The sequence below is a fragment of the Phascolarctos cinereus genome, unplaced genomic scaffold, assembly GCF_003287225.1.
Source record: "Phascolarctos cinereus isolate Bilbo 61053 unplaced genomic scaffold, phaCin_HiC Scaffold_4;HRSCAF=312, whole genome shotgun sequence".
Lineage (NCBI taxonomy): Eukaryota > Metazoa > Chordata > Mammalia > Diprotodontia > Phascolarctidae > Phascolarctos > Phascolarctos cinereus.
Window position 1 is genome coordinate 356,799,148 of NW_027555847.1, and position 16,685 is coordinate 356,815,832.

At 35.1% G+C, this 16,685-nt stretch overlaps 1 protein-coding gene across 2 annotated transcripts in view; it reads right to left on the minus strand.

The window, feature by feature from the left end:
• The window catches only part of LOC110214653 (sperm flagellar protein 2), a 105,687-nt gene that overhangs the window by 54,780 nt on the left and 34,222 nt on the right, over positions 1-16,685 (minus strand). For both annotated transcript variants that reach the window (XM_078153221.1, XM_078153222.1), the window contains exons 3-6: positions 12,397-12,649; positions 8,432-8,602; positions 5,153-5,293; positions 3,199-3,263 (exon numbers count right to left, since the gene is read on the minus strand). In XM_078153221.1, the coding sequence (XP_078009347.1) occupies positions 3,199-3,263; positions 5,153-5,293; positions 8,432-8,602; positions 12,397-12,649 (630 nt within the window). The remainder of the gene's footprint in view (positions 1-3,198; positions 3,264-5,152; positions 5,294-8,431; positions 8,603-12,396; positions 12,650-16,685) is intronic.

Genomic DNA, 16,685 nt, shown 5'->3' on the forward strand with positions numbered 1-16,685 from the left:
AGATACCACCATAATTTGTATATTCCTACATATGGGGGAATGCTATAATAATTTAATAGAATTTGGGGTGGGTAGTAATTAACTTTGGAACACAGACATTCAATTAAATAGCAGAAGCTCAGTGTCGTGAGTACATGATATCACTATCTTCATATCTTAGCTCTGACCTTTCTTTCCGGACCTTCCTTCTTTTTGACTCTGCCACTACAACACTGTCTAACCTACTACAACTTCTTTCTCTCCTCTCTCATTACTCACTCTCACTGTTTCTGTTTTGTTGCTGTTTGATCTCCCCCATTCTTCCCCTCCTTCCAGGCCTCTGGATCAGCTCCTTGTCCCATTATTGGAGCAGCAGTATTCAGACTACTTACAACTCGGGACATAGGGATGTACTGACTCTACAAAAGTAAATCCAGCAAATTTTCATGATTTCAACTACTAGATGTGGTTTGGGTCTAGAAGGCAGCTAGATGGTATACTAGATTAGAGTACCGGACCTCAAATTCTATCTCACATACTTATTAGCAGTATGACCTTGGGCAAGTCACTTAATCTCTGCCAGTCTCAGTTTCTTCATCTGTAAAATGGGGATAATAACAGCACTCACCTCACAGGTTTATTGTGAGAATTGAATGAAATGATATACGTAAGGGCTGTGAAAACCTCAAAATGATATATAAATATTGCCTGTTGGAATCGGGGAGAGAGTATACTACTATTCTTTGCCCACTTTACAATGTATAACTTCATGACAATTATAGAGACTAGCTTCTGTAATAGTATAATTGTTTCTTGATATCTCAAAGATCCATACTACAAAATAAGCCCTATGTAGCATGCCACCAACTCCCAGAATAGGCTCAGTTTAATCTCTTCCCAAGGTTTTCTGAAACAAAATGAAGCATTCTCAGTTCGTTGGCCTACATCTTATAGGAAGAAGCAGGTACAGGTACAAATACTTAACTTGCAGCAGGTCATATGGAGGTTTGGAACAGAATTTCCTACTTTATGCAAACAGGCAAAGATAAATTGGCCTGTGGTATAACAGAAAAAAACAATCTCAATTCTTACAATACCTTCTGAATAACTGAAGGCCCCCTCCCCCAGTGAGCATCTATTAAGTATTTTCCATATGTCAGGCAGGGCAGCTAGGCAGCACATTGGAGAGAGTGCCATGCCTGAGGTCAGGAAGACTCACCCCTCCTCCAATTCAAATCTGACCTCAGACACTGACTATCTGAGTGATCCTGGCCAAGTCCCTTCACCTTGTTTGCCTCAGTTTCCTCATCTGTAAAATGAGCTGGAGAAGGAAAGGGCAAACCACTCCAGTATCTCTGCCAAGAATCCCAAAAGCAGTCATGAAGGGTCAGACATGACTGAAAATGGAAACGTCATCACATACGCAAGACACTGTGCCTTCAACGAGTTTATGTTATCTAATGGCACTAATGGAGAGGGTCTTATCATAGAGCCAGAAGAGTCATTTGATCTTCATAATAACCCATAACAGAAAACAAGTAGAAAAAAAAAAGAATGCTTTTCATGATAAATCCAGAGGTACCTTAAAAAAAATAGTTAACTTTTTCTCTCACATGCACCAATGTTTATTTATTTAGTTAATGTTTATTTAGTTGAAGAAACTGAGGCAGAAGATAAGTGACTTACTCAGGGTAACATAGCTAGCAGGTGTTTGAGGTAGAATTTGGACTCAGGTTCAAGTTCCTGATTTCCAGGCCTCTTTTCACTGCATGACCTCCCTCCCTCTATTATTTCAATGTTATTTAGTTTCTGCTTTTGTTACTGAATATTTTATATTTCTCTATGCATCTCTGTAAGTTACCAATTCTATTAGCACATAATTTGGCAAAATAGTTTCTAATAATTTCTTTAATTTCCTTTTCACGATATTGCTTTCTTTTTGATATGATCAATTTGGTTTTCTCTTTTGAAATAAGAATATCTAAGTGTTTATTTAATTAGTTTTTTTAAAAATCAGCTCCTAATTTTATTTATAAATCCAGTAATCTTTTTTTATTTCAATTGAATTAATTTCTTCTTTAATTACCATAATTTCTACTTTGTTAGTTAGGTTTCTTCCCATTTTTGTTGCTCAAGATTTTTTTTAAATTGCATGCCAATTTCATTGATTTCTTCTTTCTCTCTTTTGCTCAAGAAATAATTTAGGGATATAAATTTTTACCTCAGAACAACTGTAGTTGCATCCTCTAAGTTTTGGTACATTTCATTATTGTCATTTCATTATTGTCATCTGCTTTGATCAAATTTTCTATTGTTTCTATAATGTGTTCTTCAATCCTCTAGGACTTTGAAACCGTGAACTGCCTGTATTCTAAAAGGACTTCTCTCTTTCTCCCAAAGTCTCCTCCATATTGCTAGTCATACCAACCTTTATATTTTGGTCCTCTGCTCCAATCCTTAAGTAAAGTTCCTTGCCTCCTATAGAGTAGAATGCAAACTCTCATATGGCCTTGAAAGCCCTCCACAAACTAGCATCATCCTGGTTTTTTAGCCTTATTTCACTATACTACTCTCCACTCACTGGAGATGTCAACTAACTATTCTGGTATTCAAACACAATCTGCACTTTTTATTCTATGTGCCTTTGCTCACATACTGTTCCCAAAGCCTATGATATCCCAATTATCTTCCTTCATCTGTTGAGCTACTACCATCCTTCAAAGTTCAATTCAAATACCATTTTCATAGTCTTAATCAATGTCCAACCCCCAGTGGCATCAGTCTTTTCCCCTTTTAATCTCACAAGGCAATCTGTTTTACACCATTCCACTGCACTTATTATGCAATATTATGTATTATAATGTATGTGACATACTCCTAAGGATGTGCTGGTAATTGTTGAGCAATTGGATCTCCGGGGGAAAATTTTATATATAACACATTTTAGAGTTCAATTTGCATTGTTAACATTTTCTCCATCACTTTCCTAAGTCTAGACAAACAACAAAACAATAAATCAAGCCCTGATTTGTAGCATTTGCTGATTTCCAAATATAAATGCTCAGACTCAGAATTTAATAATCGGTTCCTGAGAGATGGTATGAGCTGGCTTCAGCATGTCCCTGTTTATTCCTCTATTAGAACATCAGCTTCCATTAGATATTCAAGTTTTTACAGCAGAACACAATTTCATCATTATTAAGCTAATTCAAACCTTACCTGGATTTGGCCTCCATCTCCTTTTTTATTAGCAATTCAAATGACTTAATTTCATTGACCACATCCTAAAGAAAACATATACTGTCAGTTACTACCTGTCTAATAAAACAAAGGCACTCAATTACCATGTTAGAATTTATAAAGTAATATGCATATTAGGTTATAGTTAGACTTCATTAATTTGAGTTAATTAGGTTCAAGGCCGATTTGAATTAGTGAAAAGATTGAATTACAGAATTTTTTAAATAAAGGAATATTTTAGTAATCTAAATGTTGCCTAAGAGGTCAGGATAATAGTCATATTTAATCTCACCTATATGCCATCTAGATCAAAGTTCTGTGTATGATAAAGACATGGGTGACATTTTTATCACAGGACAAGTCCTTCTAGGACCTGAAGTAATTATGATAATGAATGTTTCTGAGGCATAATACCAGTTTAATAGAAATACATACTTTCTTTTCTTTCCCTCTTAAATATTTTAAACATTCTTCTGAAGTCTCATTTGTACTGTGTCCTTGTAATAAGTTTTTACCACAAACAGGAAAAAAAAAGAAACTGAGCTTTGTATTGAAATGAAATCTGAAAAAAAAAGTCCCTTCCTAAGTTTGGATGATATTTTTTAATATTACAAAATTCAAAGAGAAATTCTTATGAAAGAGAGTCTGTCTTAGTGTATTACAGAGTTATGCAATAAGAACATGCACATCACAGTCTATAAAATTGTCTGTAATAATAGTAACAATAGCAATATTTATATAGCACCCACTATATCCTAGGCACTGTGCAAAGTGCTTTAAAAATACTGCCTCATTTGATCCTCACAACCACCTGGATATATTGTTATTACCCCCATTTTACAACTGAAGAAACTGAGGCAAACTGACGAAGTGATTTGCCCATGGTCACACAGGCTGGATATGAACTCAGGTCTTCCTGACCCCAAACCCAGTCATTCTGTCCACTGAGCCACCTAGCTGTCCCATGTGGTATTTGAAGGCCAGTAAACTGTATCAAAAGTAGGTTGAATTCCTCTAAACCAAATGCAATTAGATTATGCTCATCTAGTGGAATGACTGATAGGTTTAGGGGAACCTATTTGGAAAACCATTCTCTGTTCCCTCCAAACCTAAATCTGTTCTGGCTGTGTGTGTGTGTGTTTTCTTTTGTCTAAGGTCTTAGACAAGAAAATCATAACTTTAATAGGTCAGCAGAGTTCAAAGGTCAGCTAGGGGGCAGAGCAGAGTCCATGGCCTGGAGTCAGGAAGACCTGAGTTCAAATGTGACCTCACCTCAGACACTTAACTAGCTGAGTGACCCTGGGCAAGTCACTTAACCCTGTTTGCCTCAGTTTCCTCATCTGTAAAATGAGCTGAAGAAAATGGCAAACCACTCCAGCATCTTTGCCAAGAAAACCCCAAATGGGGTAACAGAGAGTAGGAGACAACTGAAATGACTCAAAAGAAAAGAGTTACAAAATATTTCAAATCCATGAGCTCAGCTCATCTTGACCACAATCCTACTGAGGGAAGTTGTACACATTGCATTGCCCTTATTTTCTCAGGGAAAGAAACTAAAGCTCAGAAATAGAAACTGAAGCTCATAACAGAGGCAGAGATGGGCACGTCATGTCACTTTTATAAGCCTCAGTTTCCTCAACTATAAAGTATGTGGTTTGGGTAAAATACACTATTTAGTCCCTTTAAGCTTTATGATTCCTTGGTTTAATAAGAATATCTGAATAAAATAGGTTAAATGTGAATAAACAGATGTGAGTGTCACTAACAATTGTTGGCACAGATAAAAAAAGGCATGGTAGGAAGAAAAAAAATTGAGGGATTTGTAATATTTACAGTAATTTAAATCACTATACATTAAATTGCTTTATCTTTTAAAAACTCTACATTTAGGCAATGTGATAGGAAATTATAAAAAATAAAGATGATCACTAACCTCTGCCTCTTTTTTCTTCATCAACATTTTTTGTCTTTCAATAGCTTTCAAAGTACGGTTTGGTAATACTTTGGGAATCTGTAAAATGGCTGCTTGAATTCTAGCCATCATTTCATGTTGCCGTCTTCTGCCCAAGCGTTGCTGTGTATTTACATAAAAAATTAATTGTCAGTTCTTCAGAAGGATCCACAACATTCTATTTAAAATTCATCCACAGAAAATTTTGTAGCACAGATCAAAGGCATTGATATTCTTTATACATATAACGAATACTGTAAAACTTTTAACTTGTATGATCTTTCCAAAAAGCAATATGCTAGCAACAAGGAAATTAGGCTCGCCAATCTAGTGTCCTCTCTGTGATATTTTGTGAAAGTGGTGGTTGGGTTGTCCTGACAACCCCATGAAGGATAGGAAAGATGTTGTTCCAGGTCCATCGTATGATGGTGAAGTGATTACATACTGTCATCCTTGTGGAATACTGGCAGAAAAATAAATCTATCAGAGAGATAGGAGTTTATCTGAAGATTCTGGAAGATTCCTACTAAATCCAGGTCAATTAATAAGCCTCCCAACAATTCAATAACAATTTAAACAATGAATTTAAACAATGAATTCCAGAGTTTATTCCAAATTCTGAATTATTAGTGGCCATCATTTCTTATATACAAGAAATAATCTGTGAAAAATAGAATTAGTAGGGCATGGTAAAGAAGAAAAAACACGCTTTTAAAAATTTTAACATGAAAAGTTTTTCTAACTGTGAATTAGGCACTCTTCTGATAATAATCATGTAGTTATCTTAGTAGAATGCCCCAAATTCATTAAAATTAATCTAAAACAAACTATGACTCAAGTTATTATTGTCTTCAGATAAATAATATCAACTTATCAGGCAAAATGTTGAGATTTTAACTAACATTAAAATTCAGTTCAATAGAAATGGGCAAGCTTGGGGAATGGTGTTGTTTGGGGGAAAGAAAAATTAGTACTGTTACGAACAGGTTGAGTTTGAGATGCTACTGGTCTTCTAGGAGAGATCCAACGGGCTGGTGACAATGGCAGACTCAGGTTCAAGAGAGATGTGAGGGGCAGCTAGGTGGTGCAGTGAATAGAGCACTGGCCCTGAAGTCAGGGACCTGAGTTCAAATCTGGCTTCAGACCAAACACTTGACATTTACTAGCTATGTGACTCTGGGCAAGTCATTTAACCCCAATTGCCTAAAAAAAAAAAACAAACAAACCCAAAAACCAAAACAAACAAAAAAAAAAAAGAGAGAAAGAGATGTGGACTGAATATGTAGATGTGTGAGTCACCTTGGTAGAGATGATACCTCAATGAAAGCAGAAGAGGAAGGATAAAATAGAAAGGGAGACAGGAAATGGGACAGAGTCCTAATGACACATCTACATTAAATGGGTGAGAAGTAGATGATAATCTAGCAAAGGTGATACAGAAAGATTAGACAGACAGGAAGAAAACCAATGGAGAGAAGTGTCATGGAAGCCGAAGGGGGGGGAAAACAGAATATTCCAGAATAGGAAGTAGCTCACAGAATCCAAAGCTATAGAGAATTCAAGGAGGAAGGATGACGAAAAAGAAAAGGTGACTGGACTTAACAATGTAAAGGTCCTTTGTAATCTTAAAGATGGCAGTTTCAGTAACGGTAAGGTGGGAAGCTAGATGGCAAAAAATGGAGTGAGAAGTGAGGAAACAGAGACAGTGAGTATATATACAACTCTTTCTAAGGGTCATCTAAAAAGGTAGTAATCCATTTGCTACACCAATAATTATAAAAGCTTATTTTTCTGCCATTTCCTTTCTATATACCTTTCCTTTTTTTGCATTTAGTAGATTTATAATATCTGAAATGAACCATGAAAATTCATGTCTTCTTGAGAAAAATGAGCATTAAGAGATGAGTATTTGTATATATGTATATATGTGTGTGTATCACTATAAGCTTTTGTTTTATAAAACAATATGCTTTTCCTCAGAGGAGGAGAAAACATAAGCCTTATTTTGTTACATTTGCTTTGTCTTACCAAAAAAATGGCTTAAAAATTACTTGGTGTTTCCTCTCTCTCTACCTCCCTCCCTCCCTCTTTTTCCCCCTTCCCACTCTCCTATTGTCTCTCTCCCCTCTTCACTCCCCTGCTTTTTCCTGGGGATTTTTGGTTTTAAATTTGGTACTAAACTGTTCCATTGATGGTCTCTTTTAATTCTATTATTTAGTATCTAAGTGGAGAACTGTACCCTCACTGCAATGCAAGCAATACTCTGACAAAATACTCAGTGCTTCTTCTCAAAACAGAAGCAGCTGCTGAAATAGTATGCTGAATCCTCTGCTCTCTTTGTACTATCTGAATTCACAAAATTTTCTAGTTTTATTTGTCTTTTTAAAATTTTCCTTTGAGGATGGGCAATGAATCATTCCTTATCCAGATATCTGTTAATTAGTTGAACCACATTCATAGGATAGGTGTTAGTTTCTTAGCATTATAAGCACAAGAATAAAAAAAGAAAAATGGATTTATAGTACAATAGGAATGGGAACTCTAATTTGATGCCTATAGTATATATCTCCCATGTATCCAGCATTGTGAAATTCCCTAAAAGGTCTTCAGTGATTTCACATACCATTTTCCTATTCAATTCTAAAAAAATTACATGAATTCATTAAAAATCATTTAAAGAAATTTTAGGTCTGGCAAGTGGGTGGTCAAAGCAAAGTGGTAAAGGATTGCAAGAGGCAGCTGAGGCAGTTTCTAAGGGGATCTAGAGGAATAAACCATGGGAGTAGTGAGGTGGGGAGGAGGAGGAAAAAGCTAGCAAAGCTACTACTGTTACAAGAAAGAAAGCACAAGACAGTGAGGAGGTGCCCTAACAGGAGCAGATCCCAACAGCCCTTGCCACGTTTACTTTCTCTCTCAGTGACAGTTCTCATCAGCCTATCTTGGTAATGATGGCAGGTAATGCCTATCTTGGCAATGATGCCACTCTTCTGTGAATGGTGGCAACTCTCAAGATATCAGTGGCATGCTCTGTTAAGATGTGCAGGAGGAATTCTACTTACACCTCCAGAAAACAACAGCATCTAGAAATGATCTCCAGAAGCACTGAGATCATTTATGACAGGCATTGGGGGAACTTAGCTTTGTACGTCAGTGCTCATATCAAGTACGCTATAGGCAGGAGATTACAATTGGCAACATATGGGATATCTCTGGCCTACTGCATCAAAATTATTCTAAAAAAAAATTACTGTTTTATGGAACCTTTTCAAGATCCTGTAGTCTTTGTTCTTCCTTTAACTTTTGAATTTTTTGGATATTTTCAAAATGCACACGATTAGTTTTTTCTTCCATCTCTTTAAACTTTGTTTGAAACTTTTCTGACACTCGTTCTAGATTCAAATCAGTTTGCCGAGGCACCAGGTTCTTAAGTCTCTAAATAAAGAAAGCATTTCCAAAGATACTGGAGTTAGAAACTAATGGGCTTTTTAAGCACAATTTTACAACAGAAGTTTAAAAAATGCAACAAATAATCTGAACTCATTTTTGAAATAAGTTTAACTATTGTGTTAGTCACCAAAAAAAAAATCTTTGAAGATATTAGTCATATAGTCAAAGGAAAATGTAGAAAACTTGAACTAAAACTAAACAAAACACTTGAATTCTCATAAAATAATCTCTCATTTGCACCTATTGCTCTTTGCCCTGGGTTTGACTTTTTTTTTAATAATTTCTAAATCCAGTTTTATTTGGATAAACATTATCTGAAAAACATGGAAAATAATAAATTCTCCCTTACTTAATTTACAACTTAATTAAATTACTCTCTTTTAACTGGGAAAGAAATGATTATACATTAGCTCCTTGAGGTCACTAGGTTATCAGCATATGCATTGCAAAATAATTTCTCTGGCATATGGTATGACAATGAAACCAAGAAAATATTTTAGGTTTGGAAGAAAGCTTAGAAATCACCCAGGTCAGCATATCTGATGAGGCCAAGACAACATGACTCATAAGTAGATGAGTCAATATTTTTGCTTCTTGATTCTCCTGATGCAATGCATCTTCCATGATACTCTACTGACACCTCCCCAAGGAATCTGATTGAATATTTTTTAACATTTATATCAAAAGGTCTAAATCTGAATACATGATTTAAACCTTTCAAAAGATCTTTCTTGGGACTATACACTTATTCCAATAGGACAACAAGCTCTCAAAAGGCAGGGATCTTAGTTAAAATTTTTATCCCCCCCACACCCAAGTACCTAATACAGTGCTCTGCACATAGAAGGCATTTAATAAATATAGGTTGAATGAATGAATAAAGAATGAATGAATGAATGAATGAATGAATGAATGAATGAATGAATGAATGAGACTCTCTTTGGCAAAGATGTTTCTGAATTTCCTCTTTGGCAATTGTTTTCGAAGGTTATGGAATCATGTTTGGACATCCCATGTTTTATAGGAAGCCTTTTTCATCCTCTCTTAACTCCAGTGCCTTCCACTAGTTAATCATTTCCTCTTTATATGGTATAGTGCTTGTTTGTATATATTTGTTTGTTATCTCACCCATTAGACTGTGAGGTCCTGGAGAGCAGGAATTGCCTTTTGCTTCTTTTTGCGTCCTCAGCACTTAGGACAGCATCTGACACATGATAGGCACTCCATGTTTATTGACTGATCTTAATCAGTGTTTAAGTTTGGGTATAACGAAGAGGCATTTGATTTTTTAAAATATCTACAAACTATGAAGAACTCCGTCTTATGTGACTAATAACTTCAACAGTTTCATTTAGTTATATAAAAAGGAAGGCTGTTTTTTGGAGGGGCATACTGCTTGTATGATATCTTTAAAAGCGATTCCCAAAGAGAAATGTGGTTTAAGCAATTGTGATAAATATAAAAAGTACATAACTTCCTGCGGTGACTAATTTTGTAAACTTTGGAATCTTTTGGCCATTTAAATTCTGGTATATTTGTTTAAAAATTATTTCCTTACTTTATAGTTCTATCTTTTATACTAAATGAGACAAGAAAGACTGCTCCTTTCATTAACTATTCATACTACTTGGTTTTTGAGTCTTCACTGTGATCATGGTCCATTAAGATGGTCCTGACAATAGAAGAATTTCTGTGCTCATGATGATTTCAGGTATGGACCATGTTGAATGAATACCTATGCTCAAAGAGGGGTCTGAGTAACTATTACATTTTCCCATATGACTGAATGACTTGTATTTTCTGTTTTGACTACTGTATTAACAAAATGCTACACATGACTCCACTGGTTTGCATAATTTAATGCATGTTGTTCATTTTAAGGAAATTTCTTAGGGCAGATCAAACTTTCTATTTTGTTTTACAAATTGCCAATGAAATCATATGATATAGTCCCTATCCCATCACAAATGATGCACTTGCCACATGCAAGGCACTGTGCAAGGAATTAGGGGGATACAAACACATATAGTACATGCTCCCTCCTGTTAGGACTTGCAATCTAGACTTGCAAACAGAAATATAACATGTACATCTGAAAGATTATCTAAGGATGTATGGCAGTGGTCTCTTCCAGCCAGTCAGCCAGCTTCATGGAGGAGGTAGAGCATCAGCTAAACCTTGAAGGAGGAGTATAAATAGACAAAAAGGAAACTGGGAAGAGGGTGGCTCATTCCAAGTAGGGGAATGTCATGAGCAAACCAAGAGGGTAGGGATGTATAAAATATATTCTAGGAAAAGTGAAAAGACCAACCTGGCTGCAGCTAAATTCAGGTAGGAACATTAGTACATAAAACTCAAAAGGTAAGTTGAGACCAGCTTGTAAAATGCATTGATTTCAGTGTAGTGTAGGATAATGAGTGCTGGATTTAGGGTCAGAGGACCTGTATTTAAATCTCAGTTGTGTCCTATTTTACTGCCTTTGGCAAATTATTCAACAGCCCTGGCCCTCAGTTTTTTCACCTTTATCATTAGTGGACTGTACCAGGTGAGTTCTAAGGTCTCTTTAGCTCTAAATGATAGTCACTGAGTCTTGTGACTGCCACATTAAAGAGTTTGTATTTGATCCCATAGCTAGGGGGTAGGATAGACTGAAGTAATGGGAGATCATCAAAGTAATATTATTGGAGATTTTACAGGCAACAACGTACAGGGTGGGCTAGAGGGAAGAGGGATAGGAGACAGTAAGAACAATAAGGAACCTCCCGGAGTGAAGGCATGAAGGGATAGAGGGGAATGGCAGTGACAACAGCAAGGGAGGGACAGACATTAGACATGTTATGGATGAAGAATCAAATGTAGTTATAATGGAAAGAACAGAGGGCTGGGAGTCAAAGGACCTCGGTTTGAGTTCTGGGATCTGCAGTTTACTTGCAGGGTGATCTTGGACAAGTCACTTTAACTCTTGGCTTCAGTTTCCTTATCTGTCAAATGGGAGAAATGTACTAGATTATCTGTGACGTCCCTTCCAGCTGTAATCCTGTATGATCCTTAACTGATCAGATACACGGATAAGGGAGAGCTAGGTCATCGATGGCATTCTTAGTCTTACATGTGTATGCGAGATACAGAGATGGAAAGAGAGAAACAGAGAGAGAGAGAGAGAGAGAGAGAGAGAGAGAGAGAGAGAGACAGAGACAGAGACAGAGACGGAGAGAAAAAGAGAAAGGGGAAGGAAGGAGGGAAGAAGGAAGGAAGGAAAGAAGAAATGAAGAAGGAAGGAAAGGGGGAAGGAGGGAATGAGGAATGAAGAAGGAAGGAATGAAGGAAAGAAAAGAAATATTAATAAGTGTCCACTATCTTCCAGGCACTGTGCCTAACACTTTGTAAGTATTACCTCATTGATCTTCGCAACAACCCTGGGAGGTAAGCGTTGTTAGTATCCCTATTTTACATTTGCAGAAACTGAAGCAGGTAGATGTTAAGTGACTTGCCAAAGGTCACAAAGTTATTAAGTATTTGAGGCTGGATTTGAACACAGGTCTTCTTGACTTTAAGTCCCATACTCTATCCACTGCGCCCCCTACCCAGCCTCAAGAGGAATAATTTATTTCTGAACTACTATTACTACAAAAATAATACAACAAAAGGAAACAAACAAACAAAAAAAGATAAACTGTTCAAAAGCCCAATGGGACTTATCATGGCATTACATGAAGTTCTTACCATTCCTCTACACTGTATAACATACAAGGCTCTATAGCATTATTTTACATACCCACCTCTCGATAAATCTCACTTTTCATATTCTGTAGTTTTGCAGGTGCTAAAGGTCTCATAGTTTCCATTGCAACTCCAGTGAGTCCACTTTTTTTCTTCTTTTGGAGTGCAATGTACAACTGATAAAGAAGTTTGGTCACAGAACCATGTTTTTCCGTCATAATATTTTGGGCCACATTTTGATCGAACTGAACACCCAGGAGTTGAAATGTTGGTTCTAAGCGAGAAAAATTATTAAGTTTGGCATTGGAAACCCTAAAATAAAAAAAAATAATTTATATTATTAGATGTTACCCTATCTAAACCAACAACTGCTATATACGCTATAAAAATATTAATCACAATGAAATATTTCTTTTCAAGCAAATATTTCAAGTAGCCCAAGTATTTTCATGACATGCCATTCCAAATTGTATGTCATTTTAAACATTTTACTTTTCCATGTATTCACTCAAAGTTTAATAACATTTAGAGCTCAAACTTTTTCATACCCCTGGAGTGATTAATTTTTTTTTTTGGCTAGGCAATGGGGTTAAGTGACTTGCCCAGGGTCACACAGCTAGTAAGTGTTATGTGTCTGAGGCCGCATTTGAACTCAGGTCCTTCTGAATCCAGGGCTGGTGCTCTATGACTGCACCACCTAGCTGCCCCTGGAGTGATTAATTTTATGCTAGGTTTGACTAAAAAGGCATAGACTTCTGTACTTTAAATATAATTTTTGAATTTCTACAGAAAGTTATGCACATAAAACTACATATACATACTCACATGTATATATATATCTATCTATATAGATAGATAAGTATAGACATATCTATACACTCCTATATACACATATCTATGTATGTGTATATGTACACACATGTGTATACATATACATACATACATATACAAACACACATATATATCAATGAACACAGGCCCAGAGTCAGGAGACCTTGATTATATTATCAGAGCCACCACTTATTAGCCACCTAATAGTAGTCATAATGGGCAGCTAGGTGGCATAGTTGATAGAATGCTGGGCCTGGAGTCAAGAAGTCTCATCATTCTGAGTTCAAATCTGGCCTCAGACACTTACTATCTGTGTGACCCTGGGCAAGTCACTTAATATTGCTTGCCTCAGTTTCCTCTTCTGTAAAATGAGCTGGAGAAGGAAATGGCAAACCACTCCTACTTTTTTTTTTTTGCCAAGAAAACCTCAAACAGGACCATGAAGGATTGGATACAACTCAACACCACCACCACCAAAAGTAATCATAAAACTCTAGGACCAAATCAGAGTCGTCAGGGACCACAGAGGTCATCTAATCTAAATCCTTCCTTTTTTTAAAGAAGGAAACTGAGGCTCAGTGAGGTTAGATTCCTTTGAAACTATCCAATTCATAATTTGTTATATATCAATAACATTCCATTAAATTTTATGTACCATAATCTGTCCAATCAATCCCCAACAGGACACTCCTTTAGTTTCCAATTGTTGGATACCAAGAGCTGCTACAAAAATATTTTTGGACATAAGTCCTTTTCCTCTTTTTTTTAAAAAAAAATTTCTCTGGGGTATAGTCTTCATACTAGTATAGCTGGATCAAAAGGGATGCATATTTTATTAACTTTGTGGGCACAGTTCCAAAATTGGTTTCCTGAATGGTTAAAGTTACAGCTCTACTATGAGTTCACTAAGGTACCTTTTTTCCCTCCAGGAGCCCCTTCAATATTTGTTATTTTCCTCTTTTGTTATCTTTGACAGTGTGAGATATGTGAAATGTAATCTCAGAGCTGCTTAATTTGCATATATCTAATTAAAGTGATTTGAAGCATTTAAAAAACATAATTGTTGATAGCTTGTATTTCTCTCTTTGAAAACTATTTTCATATCCTTTATTTACCTATTGGAGAATGGTTTTTAGTCATAAATTTGAATCAATTTCATATCTATCTTGGAGATGAGACCTTCATCAGAGAAGTTTGCCAACAAAGGCTTTTCCCCCCAGTTACCTATTTCCCTTCTAATTTGGCTGTGCAAAACCTTTTATATTCTATATAATTAGAATTATACATTTTATCTTGAGTAATCATATCTATCCTTTGTTTTGTCATAAACTCTTCCCCTATCTACAAATGTAAAAGGTAATTTCTTGCACCTCTAAGTTGTTTATGACATGATCTTTTATGTCTGGTCATCTAGATATTTGGAGCTTATTTTGGGGTATGGTGTGAGATGTTGGTCTAAATATAATTTCTCCCAGATTGCTGTCCAGTTTTCCCAGTAATTTTTGTCAAATAGTAAGACCTTCCCTCAGTAATGGAGGTCTTTCGGTTGAAAAACAAAGTATATTACAGTTAATTTATGTTGTCTTTTGTTGAACCTCATAGATACACTCCCAAATATCCTATACCTTTTGGATTTATTTTGAATGCAATTTTCTATTTCTTCCTTCAGAGTTTTATTAGTTATATATGAATCTTGATGACTTACACGGATTTATCTTATATCCTGCAACTTTGCTGAAATACTGGACTTTTTTTGGGGGGGAGGCAATAAAAGGCCTCTAACTTTTCTCCATTACATACATTTGCTCTTAGATTTAAATAAATGCTCTTTAAGAGCATTATGAAGAATGTCCATTTATTCCTATGGTTTTTAGAAAGTTTTTTTAAAAATAGAAACAGATGTTGGATTTTTCCAAAGTCTTTCTAGTATCTATTGATTTAATAATGTTATCTTATTTATATTATTAACAGGATTTGTTATATTCATAGCTTTCCTTAAGTTGAGCCTACCTTACATTCTTTGCATAAACTCAATGGAATTATAGTATCCAATTGTTCTAATTAAATGTTGTTGTAGCCTATTTGATAATATTCTCTTTAAAATTGTTTGCATCAAACGTTATTAAGAATACCTGTTACTTTGCTTTCCTGCATATATTTCTCTCTGGTTTAAGTACTGAGACTATATTTATATCACAAAAAAGGATCAGAAGGGTACCTTTTCTTAGTATTGTCACAATTTGTGTTGTATTCGAATTGTTTTTTCAGTGTTTGGTAGGATTAATTTGTGAATCCATCTGGTCCTGAAGGTTTTTTATTCCTTTGGGAGTTATTTATGGCTTGTTTTTTTAAAAATCCAGTTATTTATATTTGACACTCTGGGTATTTTTTTTATAAATATTCATCATTTCCTCTAAGTTATCTATTTTGTCAGCATATAATGGACAAAATAATTTCAGATAATTTCTTTTATTTCTCCTTAAATTTGGTGAGTTATCCTTTTACATTTTTATTTGAACAATTTGATTTTCCTTTCAATTTTTAAAAATTCAGATAACTAAGTATTTTTATTAGTTAGAGATAAACATTTTCTCCTTCAGAATTGTTTTGGATGTTTCCTATAAGTTTTGGTACATTGTCTCCTTATCATTTTCTTTGATGACATTTTCTATTGTTTTTAGAATGTATTCTTTGATTCATCATTTCTTTAGAATTAAGTTACTTAATCTTCAACTATTTTTTGATATTTTAAAAGCCATTTGTTATATATAATTTTTATTGCACTATGATCAAATGTTGTGCTTAATATTTTTGCTTTCCTACATTTTTGTTGAGGTAAAGGTTCCACATGGCTGGAAAGTAGGTTAATTTCCTTTTGGTAATCACAAGAGAGCCATAATCTCTAATTTTTCTAAAATTCTATTAAGGTCCTTAATTTCTTTAATTTATCATTTGATTGGATTTATCAGTGTCTAAAAGGAGTACATTAAGGTCTTCCACTGTTATAGTTTTAATATCAATTTTCCTGCAATTTGATTAACTTTTCCTTTAAGTGTTTAGATGTTTCACTACAAGTTGCAAATATGGAAAGTACTGATATTGATTAATTCTCTTCGGTACCTTTAATCATAAGGTAATTTTCCTACTCTTTAAAAAAATTCTGTCTATAGTTTTACTGTAGCCTTATCTGAAATCATGATTGTTACTCCTGATTTTTTTGAATTCCATTGCTACATAACAGATTTCGCCTCAGCTCTTCATTTTAACTCTATGAATTTTTGTGATTCAAGTGTGCTTCTTACAAACAACATGTTGTCAGATTTTGCTCTTTAATCCATTCTTCTTTCCTTTTTCATTTTATTGATGAGGATAAGCTCAATCACATTCAAAATTATTATTGCTAAGTATGTATTTCCTTCCATCCTTGCACTTTTTCCTTTCTCCTGTTCCTATCCCCTTCTTTACAAATAAGAATGGTGGTAGAAAAGACAAAGTTGGCCTGACACTTGATCTTATA